The sequence below is a fragment of the Scyliorhinus torazame genome, chromosome 1 (assembly GCF_047496885.1).
Source record: "Scyliorhinus torazame isolate Kashiwa2021f chromosome 1, sScyTor2.1, whole genome shotgun sequence".
Classification (NCBI taxonomy): Eukaryota; Metazoa; Chordata; class Chondrichthyes; order Carcharhiniformes; family Scyliorhinidae; genus Scyliorhinus; species Scyliorhinus torazame.
The window spans coordinates 409,570,165-409,582,621 of record NC_092707.1 but is presented as its reverse complement, the minus strand read 5'-3'; the positions used below and the strand labels follow the sequence as shown (position 1 = coordinate 409,582,621).

At 51.6% G+C, this 12,457-nt stretch overlaps 1 protein-coding gene across 1 annotated transcript in view; it reads right to left on the bottom strand.

The window, feature by feature from the left end:
• The window catches only part of LOC140428340 (immunoglobulin gamma-1 heavy chain-like), a 65,719-nt gene extending 55,303 nt beyond the window's left edge, over window positions 1–10,416 (bottom strand). Inside the window, exons 1-2 of the mRNA XM_072514704.1 lie at window positions 10,074–10,416; window positions 1,672–2,019 (exon numbers count right to left, since the gene is read on the bottom strand). Coding sequence (XP_072370805.1) covers window positions 1,672–2,019; window positions 10,074–10,338 — 613 coding nt within the window. The 5' untranslated portion in view covers window positions 10,339–10,416. The remainder of the gene's footprint in view (window positions 1–1,671; window positions 2,020–10,073) is intronic.
• Between the last annotated feature and the right edge of the window lie 2,041 nt (window positions 10,417–12,457).

Genomic DNA, 12,457 nt, shown 5'->3' with positions numbered 1-12,457 from the left:
TACAGGTTGCCAACCAGAGAAACACCCATTTATCCCCACTCTCTGCTTTCTGTTAGTTAACCAATCCTCCACCATGCTACTACTTTACCCTCAATGCCATGCATCTTTAGTTTATGCAGCAACCTTTTGTGTGGCACCTTGTCAAAAGCTTTCTGGAAATCCAGATATACCACATCCATTGGCTCCCCATTATCTACTCCTCAACGTCCTCAAACAATTCTACCAAATTAGTCAGACACGACCTACCCTTTGTGAACCCATGCTGCATCTGCCCAATGGGACAATTTCCCTCCAGGTGCCCCGCTATTTCCTCCTTAATGATAGATTCCAGAATTTTCCCTACAACCGAAGTTAAGCTTACCGGCCTATAATTACCCGCTTTCTGCCAACCTACTTTTTTAAACAGTGGTGTCACATTTGCTACTTTCCAATCCTCTGGGACCACCCCAGAGTCTAGTGAATTTTGATAAATTATCACTAGTGCGTTTACAATTTCCCTAGCCATTTCTTTTTACACTCTGGGATGCATCCCATCAGGGCCAGGAGGCTTGTCTACCTTTAGCCCGATTAGCTTGCCCAATGCTGCCTCCTTAGTGATTACAATCATCTCAAGGTCCTTATCTATCATATCTTTATTTCCATCAGTCCATATATATATATATATAGATACATGTTATTGTATATAAATGTTATTTCTTTGTCTCCTTGAAACTCGTGCTGGATTCTTAGTGGCCCTCACAAAACTACTGAAAACATTTACAATTCTGAATTCACCAAATGATCAAGAGATAGCCTTTTCATGGCAGAGAGAGCAACAGTACACCTGCTTTGTCTGGCTTCAGCTCCAACACTGAAAACAAAACTAAAACACACCCTGCAGCAAACAGCCTAAAATGAAAGTAAAACGCTGACAGACAGCCCAGCTCCACCCACACTCTGACATCATTGATAAACACCCATTTCTTAAAGGTACATTTCTTAAACACCCATTTCTTATAGGTACTCTCACATGACAGTCTCCTTACCTGAGAAAGGACGTACTGGTGCTGGAGGGTGTGCAGAGGAGATTCACTAGGTTAATCCCAGAGCTGAAGGGGTTGGATTACGAGGAGAGGTTGAGTAGACTGGGACTGAACTCGTTGGAATTTAGAAGGATGAGGGGGAATCTGACAGAAACATGTAAAATTATGAAGGGAATAGATAGGATAGATGCGGGCAGGTTGTTTCCACTGGCGGGTGGAAGCAGAACTAGGGGGCAGAGCCTCAAAATAAGGGGAAGTAGATTCAGGACTGAGTTTAGGAGGAACTTCTTCACCCAAAGTGTTGTGAATCTATGGAATTCCTTGCCCAGTGAAGCAGTAGAGGCTCCTTCATTAAATGTTTCTAAGATAAAGATAGATCGTTTTTTGAAGAATAAAGGGATTAAGGGTAATGGTGTTCGGGCTGGAAAGTGGAGCTGAGTCCAGAATAGATCATCCATGATCTCATTGAATGGCGGAGTAGGCTCGAGGGGCCAGATGGCCGACTCCTGCTCCTAGTTCTTATGTTCTTATGTTCTTATGGTCTTAGGTTCTTATGTTCTTATGTCTACTCTGCTGTGGGAGGTAAAACAGGTTCCCAATCTGGTTATTGTTACTGTCACTCTGTCAGTGTGAGTCAGTATTGACTTACCTGTGACATAGAGCTGGCTCCCTGCTCCATGGATGTAGCTCCACACACTGCAGCTATAGACAGCTGTATCATTGAGGGTCACATTCACAATGGTCAGAATGTAGCTGTTACTGCTGAAATCCTGGGAATGCTGAAAACGGTCCTGGAAATCCCGGGACTTGCTGATGGTGCCATTTACAAACCAGCTCATCGTCCACTGCCTGTCGTACCCGGGTCTCTGGTGATACCAGTGGACATCAGTGTCATTCACACTGGCATTGTACATGGCACATTGTAACTCCACAGTCTCACCCTCTGGCACCTTGCTGATGTTTGGATACTGAATAAGGACTGGGTCAGCCAATCGACCTGTGCATAGCAAACAGGTGGAGTTCAATGCAAAGAAATAGATTTTCCATCACTCAAAGTTTAACGATTCATTAAATAAAGTTATATGATGACTTGTTGTTTAATATATGAGTTTCCGAACTGATTGCAATGGACATGATGAAGAGTGTCAGATGTGACTTAGGGGAAGTGATCACACCTCCGAGTTTGGAGGCCATGGATTCGGTTCCAGTGCAGAGAGTTCCACAGATATCGAGACAATCTGTACAGTATTGAAGCTGCTCTTTAGGAGGAGCCATCACTGAACTGAGGGGTTCAGCCAAGTCCATCCTTGCAGCTCGAGATGAAATACCCCACACCATTATTTAGAGATCCCGAAACCAGATGATATGCCCATTTCTATTATTGCCGTTTGTGTGGGATTTGTGTGTGCCCTACAGCAGTGATTCCGATAGCAGGAGAAAGCAGGGAAAGACAGATAAACTATTCCCACCGTTTGGAGATTCTAAAATTAGGGAGCATGGTCTAGACATTCGGGCCAGACCGTTCAGGAGAGATGGCAGGAAGCATTTCTTCACTCAAAGTGTGGTCGAGATTTGGAACTCTCTCCCACACACAGCAGCTGAAGCTAGCTCAGTTGTGAAATTTAAATCCGAGATAGATTTCTGTTCAGCAAAGTTATTAAGGGAAATGGGCCAAAGGCAGGTATATGGAGTTAGCACGGATCAGCCATGATCTCATTGAATGGCGGGATAGGCTCAAGGGGCTGAATGGCCTACTACTGTTCATATTGTAAGGGCCACTCTTGTTGATTCCCTTATTTTCCATTTCTTTTATTTTGCCACCATCATTTTCGATCCATGGATGTTTAATGGACATGTACCTTTAAGTCGCGCAGATGAAGTGCTTGCAATCTAGTGCGTTGTGTTAACCTTTGAACAGCAGGCATTTTGGCACCCAAGGGAGATTGGAGGGATTCAGCTCGATTGGTTGCTTGGTGGCCAATGAATTGGCAAAAGGCTGTATTCTGCCCGACGACAGGTGGTGATTGGATCCTATCCGAGAGGGATGGTTCCCAGAGAACCAAGGAAAGGACAGTCAGGCTGTGAACAATCAGAGAAGAAACTGTGTAAGTCTCTCTCTCTCTCAATCCCTCTTTCTCCAGAAATTCTGCACAGCTGCTGTATTTCTGAATCTACAGAGAACCTGGATGAATCTGCAGTGCGACCCCTTAGAGACTGAAAGCAGAAACCTCAAACTGAAAGCCTGGACTGAAGGAAGTTGGGCTAGAAGACAACCATCTGCAACAAGGACTCTTATCCTTTAACTGTCACCATTATTTATACACCCCTCTTCTCCCTCTGTGTTTGTTTGTCTTGTGTATGTGTGTGTAGCGGGTGGGGTGAATTAAAGTGGGGGGATGAGGAATTATATATTTGTTAGCCTGTTGTACTTGCTGCATATTTAATTATAGTTATTGTCATTAATAAAAATTCATGTGTTGAAATTTACAAACCTGGGACGGGATTCTCCCCTCCCCGGCGGGGCGGGGGTCCCGGCGGGATGGAGTGGCGTGAACCGCTCAGGCGTCGGACCGCCCCAAAGGTGTGGATTTCTCCGCACCTTTAGGGGCCAAGCCCTCACTCCGCGCCGGAGTGGTTGCCGTCCCGCCGGCTGGCGTGGAAGGCCTTTGGCGCCACACCAGCCGGGGCCGAAGGGACTCCGCGCATGCGTGGGAGTGTCAGCGGCTGCTGACGTCATCCCCGCGCATGCGCAGGGGCGGGGGTCACCTACGCATCGGACATCACGGAGACCTACACTGCCGACGCGGAGGGGAAAGAGTGCCCCCACGTCACAGGCCCGCCCACGGATCGGTGGGCACCGATTGTGGGCTAGGCCACCGTTGGGGCACCCCCTGGGGCCAGATCGCCCCGCGCCACCCCCCGGACCCCGGAGCCTGCTCGCGCCGCCAGGTCCCGCCGGTAAGGGACCTGGTTCAATTCACGCCAGCGAGACTGGCATAGCAGCAGCGGGACTTCTGCCCATCGCGGGCCGGAGAATCGCCGGGGGGGGGGGGGGGGCGCCAACCGGTGCAGCGCGATTCCCACCCCTGCCGAATACCCGGTGCCGGAGAATTTGGCGGCCGGCGGGGGCGGGATTCACGCCGCTCCCCGTCGATTCTCCGACCCGGCAGGGGGTCGGAGAATCCCACCCCTGGTGATTGTAATTATTGGGCAGTCAAAGATTCTGGGAGTTTTTCGAAGAACTATTGGTTAATTTCAATTATGTTGTGACTCCGGGTCCAGTGGGGCTGGAATTGACCGCACGCTAGCTCGGGGGGTGGTAAAACTACATTCCTATTTTCCTGTGTAAATATATTTAATTGTCTGCGAATCCTGAGTGTTCTATGTTCTATAGTGTAGGTTAGATGGCTTTTGTTTCGGTGCAACATCGTGGGCCGAAGGGCCTGTACTGCGCTGTATTGTTCTATGTTCTATGTTCCTGTTTGGACACCCTGAAGTTGTGATAGGTGATTTATAAACAATTGTTTCATTCCTTTTCTGCTCAATGTAATTGTCCTAAAATAACAAGGCAAGGCTGGGACAAGGCAACCCGAATCTGAGAGTAATGTCCAGCTCCCGCATGCACCCTGACTAAAGTGATGGCAGCAGTGTGTGCAGAGGGCTGTGCCCAGCACCATGTCCTCAGAGAGACAGGCAGACAATGGGGGAGGCTCGGTGTGATGACACAATCAGATTTTGTCGCACTGGTTAATTTTCAGCAAGATTTTTAAATATTTAAAATGGGCTTGAGTAGAGGAGGCAGAATTTCCCAGTGAACAGCTCCCTCCAAGTTCAGGAATGTCGGGAAGAGTGAGATGAACAGTGTCAGGTTCCGGGGAATATTGACAGAACGGTGAAATAGGTAGAGTCAGGACAGATGAAATTTATCACAAAGAAGTGGAAAGTGACTCAGTTTGGTAAAGATGAGGAGAGGCAATGTGAATGAGTTGGTACAATTTTAAACAGGGTGCAGGGGCTGAGAGAGCTCGGTCGGTACGGGCACATTCCTTCAAACCTGTAGGACAAGTTAAGAAGGCTGTTTCATAACGTACACAGACCTGATGTTGTTGGGGGTGAACTGGTGATGTATTCAGGGAGGTTATGGTACCTGCATCAGCGATGGTCACTCATGTATTAATGTTTTGCAATGTCCAATTTGTAACTTTTTTGGAATTCTCAAAGCCTACCTCAATAACAGAAATAACTTTTTGGGGTTACCACCTCTGTTCAGAGCTGATATGTGTGCAGGAGAAAGATTTGACAATGCCGTGCTCCCAGGGAGGAGTCACATTCCCATGGAATATTGGGTTATAACATCACAATGTGTGGTAGTATGCATTAGGGGTCATGTGGGACTGTGAAGCCGTGATGTCATTGGCTGACAGATCCCGGGTCCTGGTTGGCTGTTGACCTCTAGCTCCGCCCTGAAGGCGGAGTATAAGAACCAGGAGTTCTCCCCCGCAGGCTAGTCTGTTACTGAACTGCGGGGAACAAGTCACGCTTAATAAAGCCTCATCGACTTCATCTCTATTCGTCTCTCGTGAGTCTTTGTGCGCTCCAATTTATTAAGCGTGCTTAAAGGACTATGGAGCTCAGGATCATCCCGGAATGCCTGAGGATCAGCCCCCACGCAGTGAACTCAGCAGCAGTTTTCAAACACTGGCAGACTTGTTTCGAAGGCTACCTCAGAACGGCCCCCGGCCGGGTCACAGAAGACCAGAAACTACAGGTCCTGCACTCGAGGGTAAGCCCGGAAATTTTGCCTCTCATCGAAGACGCAGAGGATTTCCAGACGGCGTTCGCAGCACTAAAGAGCATCTATGTTCGCCCAGTGAACCAGATCTACGCACGCTACCAACTCGCAACGAGACGGCAAAGTCCCGGAGAATGGATAGATGAATTCTACGCCGCGCTGCTAATTTTGGGACGGGCCTGCAGCTGCCCACCGGTAAACGCGATTGAACACACGGACATGTTAATGCGCGATGCTTTTGTGGCTGGTATGAACTCTTCCCAAATCCGCCAAAGACTTTTAGAAAAAGAGTCGCTAGGACTCTCAGAGGCACGGGTCCTAGCAGCCTCCCTGGATGTGGCCGCGCAAAACGCCCGCGCCTACGGCCCCGACCGCGCGGCAGCCCCTTGGGCTCCGTGGACCCCCGTCGCGACAACCCCCCCACCCCCACCCCACAGGCTTGCGCGGTTCAGACGCCAAGTCGTCCCGGGGGAGCCCGCTGCTATTTCTGCGGCCAGGCGAAACACCCCCGGCAGCGCTGCCCGGCCCGCGCAGCGATTTGTAAGAGCTGCGGGAAAAAGGGCCATTTTGCGCCTGTGTGCTGGTCCCGGGAGGTCGCCGCTGTCTCCGGAGAACAAGGAGTCCTGCGCGTTTCTAACGCTCCCCAACCCCCCCCAGCGCCCCATGTGCGACCCGCAGGCGCCGCCATTTTGGGTCCCGGCCACCACGAGGGGAGGAGGGGCGCCGCCATCTTGGGACCCCCCAGACCTGTGCGACGCATGGGGGTGGCCATTTTGTCCACCCCCGCCGCCATCTTGTGACCCCCCAGCCATGTGCGATGCATGGGGGCGGCCATTTTGTTTACCCCCGCCGCCAACTTGGATGGCAACAACGGACCCCAGTGTCGACGGCTCCACAGGGTTCGAGGAAGACGCTCAAGCACTACGATCACGTCTGGCCTCAATGACGCTGGACCAAGCACGGCCCCGGACGCTCCAGACGACGACAACAACGGTGCTGATAAACGGGCACGAGACACCATGCCTGATCGACTCCGGGAGCACAGAAAGCTTCATCCACCCCGACACGGTAAGACGCTGTTTTTTGACCATCCGTCCCAGTGCGCAAAAGATTTCCCTAGCTGCAGGATCCCACTCCGTACAGATTAAAGGCTTCTGCATAGTGACCCTAACGGTGCAAGGGAGGGAGTTTAAAAACTACAGGCTCTACGTCCTTCCCCAACTCTGCGCGCCCACATTACTGGGATTAGACTTCCAGTGCAATCTGCAGAGCCTAACCTTCCAATTCGGCGGACCAATACCCCCACTCACTATCTGCGGCCTCGCAACCCTCAAGGTTGAACCCCCATCCTTGTTTGCAAACCTCACCCCGGATTGCAAACCCGTCGCCACTAGGAGCAGACGGTACAGCGCCCAGGACCGGACATTCATTCGGTCCGAAGTCCAGCGGCTACTGAAGGAAGGCATAATCCAGGCCAGCAATAGTCCCTGGAGAGCACAGGTGGTAGTAGTAAAGACAGGGGAGAAGCAAAGGATGGTCATAGACTATAGCCAGACCATCAACAGGTACACACAACTAGATGCGTACCCTCTCCCCCGCATATCCGACATGGTCAATCGGATTGCCCAATATAAGGTCTTCTCCACCGTGGACCTCAAGTCCGCCTATCATCAGCTCCCCATCCGCCCAAGTGACCGCAAGTACACAGCCTTCGAGGCAGACGGGCGATTATACCACTTCCTAAGGGTCCCATTTGGCGTCACAAACGGGGTCTCGGTCTTCCAACAAGAGATGGACCGAATGGTTGATCAACACGGGTTGCAGGCCACGTTCCCGTATCTCGACAACGTAACCATCTGCGGCCACGATCAGCAGGACCACGACGCCAACCTCCAAAAAATTCCTCCAGACCGCTAAAGCCTTGAACCTCACATACAACGAGGACAAGTGCGTTTTTAGCACAAACCGGCTAGCCATCTTGGGATATGTAGTGCGCAATGGGATAATAGGCCCCGGCCCCGAACGCATGCGCCCCCTCATGGAATTTCCCCTCCCTCACTGCTCAAAAGCCCTAAAACGCTGCCTGGGGTTCTTTTCATATTACGCCCAGTGGGTCCCCCAGTACGCAGACAAGGCCCACCCCCTAATACAGACCACGACCTTCCCTCTGTCGACAGAGGCTTGCCAGGCCTTCAGCCGCATCAAAGCGGATATCGCAAAGGCCACGATGCGCGCCATCGACGAGTCCTTCCCCTTCCAGGTCGAGAGCGACGCCTCCGATGTAGCTCTAGCGGCCACCCTTAACCAAGCGGGCAGACCCGTGGCCTTTTTCTCCCGAACCCTCCACGCTTCAGAAATCCGCCACTCCTCAGTGGAAAAGGAAGCCCAAGCCATAGTGGAAGCTGTGCGACATTGGAGGCATTACCTGGTCGGCAGGAGATTCACTCTCCTCACGGACCAACGGTCGGTAGCCTTCATGTTCGATAATGCACAGCGGGGCAAAATTAAAAACGACAAGATCTTAAGGTGGAGGATCGAGCTCTCACCTTCAACTACGAGATCCTGAACCGTCCCGGAAAGCTGAACGAGCCGTCCGATGCCCTATCCCGCGGCACATGTGCTAACGCACAAATTAACCGCCTCCAAACCCTCCACGAGGACCTCTGCCACACGGGGGTCACTCGGTTCTACCACTTTATAAAGTCCCGCAACCTCCCCTACTCTGTGGAGGAGGTCCGTCCAGTCACAAGGAACTGCCACATCTGCGCAGAGTGCAAACCGCACTTTTTCAGGCCGGATAGAGCGCACCTGATCAAGGCTTCCCGTCCCTTTGAACGCCTTAGTCTGGATTTCAAAGGGCCCCTCCCCTCCACCGACCGCAACACATACTTCCTGAATGTGGTGGACGAGTACTCCCGTTTCCCCTTTGCCCTCCCCTGCCCTGACATGACAGCGGCCACAGTCATTAAAGCCCTTAACACCATATTCACACTGTTCGGTTGCCCCGCATACGTCCACAGCGACAGGGGGTCATCCTTCATGAGTGACGAGCTGCGCCAGTTCCTGCTCAGCAACGGTATAGCCTCGAGCAGGACGACCAGCTACAACCCCCGGGGGAACGGGCAAGTAGAGAGGGAGAACGGCACGGTCTGGAAGACCGACCTACTGGCCCTACGGTCCAGGGTCCTCCCAGTTTCACGGTGGCAGGAGGTCCTCCCGGACGCTCTCCACTCCATCCGGTCGCTACTGTGTACTAGCACTAACCAAACGCCTCATGAGCGCCTCCTTGTCTTCCCCAGGAAGTCCTCCTCTGGAACGTCGCTGCCGACCTGGCTGGCGGTCCCAGGACCCATCTTGCTCCGAAAACATGTGCGAGCGCACAAGTCGGACCCATTGGTCGAGAGGGTTCACCTCCTCCACGCGAACCCGCAGTACGCATACGTGGAGTACCCCGACGGCCGACAGGACACGGTCTCCCTGCGAGACCTGGCGCCCGCCGGCAACACGCACACCCCCCCGACACCAATCACCCCCTCCCTGCCACCGGCGCACCCCGCGACCGCCCCCTTCCCGGGAGGATCGGTCCTCCTCCCAGGTCCGACCAGAAGTGAAGCTGAAGCAGAAACCGTAAGGCTCCCGGAGACGACAACACTGGAACAAGCACCACCACCGGGGCCGAGGCGATCGACAAGGACGACCAGACCGCCCGACCGACTCGTAGCGTCGATGTAACACTACAATGTTGTGGACTTTAACGAGAACTTTTTTTTCTTTTCCCCCTTACGACTACCGGAAAAAGTGCAAAACAAAAAAAAACCCTGTACATACTGTGATGACATGCAAAGGTTTTCCTACCAGGACCAGCCTTGTAAACCCCTACCACCATGCGAAGCACCACCCCGCCGGGTTCATTTTTAACAAGGGGTAAATGTGGTAGTATGCATTAGGGGTCATGTGGGACTGTGAAGCCGTGATGTCATTGGCTGACAGATCCCGGGTCCTGGTTGGCTGTTGCCCTCTAGCTCCACAATGAAGGCGGAGTATAAGAAACAGGAGCTCTCCCCCGCAGGCCAGTCTGTTACTGAACTGCGGGGAACAAGTCACGCTTAATAAAGCCTCATCGACTTCATCTCTATTCGTCTCTCGTGAGTCTTTGTGCGCTACACAATGGCAATTCCCCAGCCCATCCTCCTCTTCACTGGGAGTGTTTGGTTACAGGATTCCCCTCTATGTAGTGATGTCATTGTGAATGCACTTACTGGTTACACTCAGCTGTGATCCATTCCCACTGATATCTCCCCACACGGAGCAATAATAGACGGCAGTGTCACTGGGCTGCACGTTGCTGATTGTCAGGATGAAGGTTTTATTGGACGTGTCTCGGGAAGGATGGAAACGCTCAGTGAAACCTGGACTCCATCGTGTGTTGTTCTTTATATCATGTGTTAAAACCCTCTCCATATCTTTCCCTGGCAGCTCCCGGTTCCAGTGAACATCGGTGTGTGTCACTGCGGCGTTCCGCATGGTGCATTGTAACCGTGCAGTCTGACCCTCTGTGACACGTTCCAGACTCGGAGACTGGATAAGGACTGGAGCATTCGCACCTTTGAGAGAAAAATATCCACAAGTTAAACACCAGTCTGAAGGTTGTGAATATCTGCAAATGTTTCAATGAAAAATGTATCCGCTGATGTTACGTTGGGGACAAAGTAAAGAAATTATCAAACGCTCTGATCTGAAAAAGCTAAAGATTTATTTGTTTAAGGTCACTTGTTCAGCTGTCTCTGCCACTCCCCCCACCATTCCCAACTTCCCTATTCCTCCTCCGTGATCCCTATCACTGCAGAGTCTTCCCATTCTCCCTCCCAATCCCTCTCTCCGTATTTCCTAATTGCCCTTCTCCCCCCTTAATTTCTATTTCTTACCTCCCCTGACACTTTGTCATTGTTTACTCTCGGGTCACACACTGGGGGCTTTCCTCAAATATTCAAAACCATTGTCATCAATCCTCTCTTCATAGAAACCATCCAGACATATCTGCCCCCCGACTGCTGACTCTTCATCTAATCTCAATCCATAAACCATCTCAAATCCACCTGTTCTAATCCATCCGGCATCAGGATCCCGGAGCAAACCCCAACATTTGTTAGGATCCCGGAGCAAACCCCAACATTTGTTAGGATCCCGGAGCAAACCCCAACATTTGTTAGGATTCCGGACCAGACCCCAACATTTGCTAGGATCCCAGAGCAAACCCCAACATTTGTTAGGATCCCGGAGCAAACCCCAACAAATGCTAGGATCCCAGAGCAAACCCCAACATTTGTTAGGATCCCGGACCAGACCCCAACATTTGCTAGGATCCCAGAGCAAACCCCAACATTTGTTAAGATTCCGGAGCAAACCCCAACATTAGTTAGGATCCCGGAGCAGACCCCAACATTTGTTAGGATCCCGGAGCAGACCCCAACATTTGTTAGGATCCCGGACCAGACCCCAACATTTGTTAGGATCCCGGAGCAAATCCCAACATTTGTTAGGATTCCGGAGCAGACCCCAACATTTGCTAGGATCCCAGAGCAAACCCCAACATTTGTTAGGATTCCGGAGCACACCCCAACATTTGTTAGGATCCCGGAGCAAATCCCAACATTTGTTAGGATTCCGGGCCCGACCCCAACTTTTGTTAGGATCCCGGAGCAAACCCCAACATTTGCTAGGATCCCAGAGCAAACCCCAACATTTGTTAGGATCCTGGAGCAGACCCCAACATTTGCTAGGATCCCAGAGCAAACCCCAACATTTGTTAGGATTCCGGAGCAAACCCCAACATTTGTTAGGATCCCGGAGCAAACCCCAACATTTGTTAGGATCCCGGAGCAAACCCCAACATTTGTTAGGATCCCGGAGCAAACCCCAACATTTGTTAGGATCCCGGAGCAAACCCCAACATTTGTTAGGATTCCGGACCCGACCCCAACATTTGTTAGGATCCCGGACCCGACCCCAACATTTGTTAGGATCCCGGAGCAAACCCCAACATTTGTTAGGATTCCGGACCCGACCCCAACATTTGTTAGGATTCCGGACCCGACCCCAACATTTGTTAGGATCCCGGAGCAAACCCCAACATTTGTTAGGATCCCGGAGCAAACCCCAACATTTGTTAGGATTCCGGAGCAAACCCCAACATTTGTTAGGATCCCGGAGCAAACCCCAACATTTGTTAGGATCCCGGAGCAAACCCCAACATTTGTTAGGATCCGGACCCGACCCCAACATTTGTTAGGATCCCGGAGCAGACCCCAACATTTGTTAGGATCCCGGACCCGACCCCAACATTGGTTAGGATTCCGGACCCGACCCCAACTTTTGTTAGGATCCCGGAGCAGACCTCAACATTTGTTAGGATCCCGGAGCAAACCCCAACATTTGTTAGGATCCCGGAGCAAACCCCAACATTTGTTAGGATCCCGGAGCAAACCCCAACATTTGTTAGGATCCCGGAGCAAACCCCAACATTTGTTAGGATCCCGGAGCAAACCCCAACATTTGTTAGGATCCCGGAGCAAACCCCAACATTTATTAGGACCCCGGAGCAGACCCCAACATTTGTTAGGATCCCGGACCCAACCCCAACATT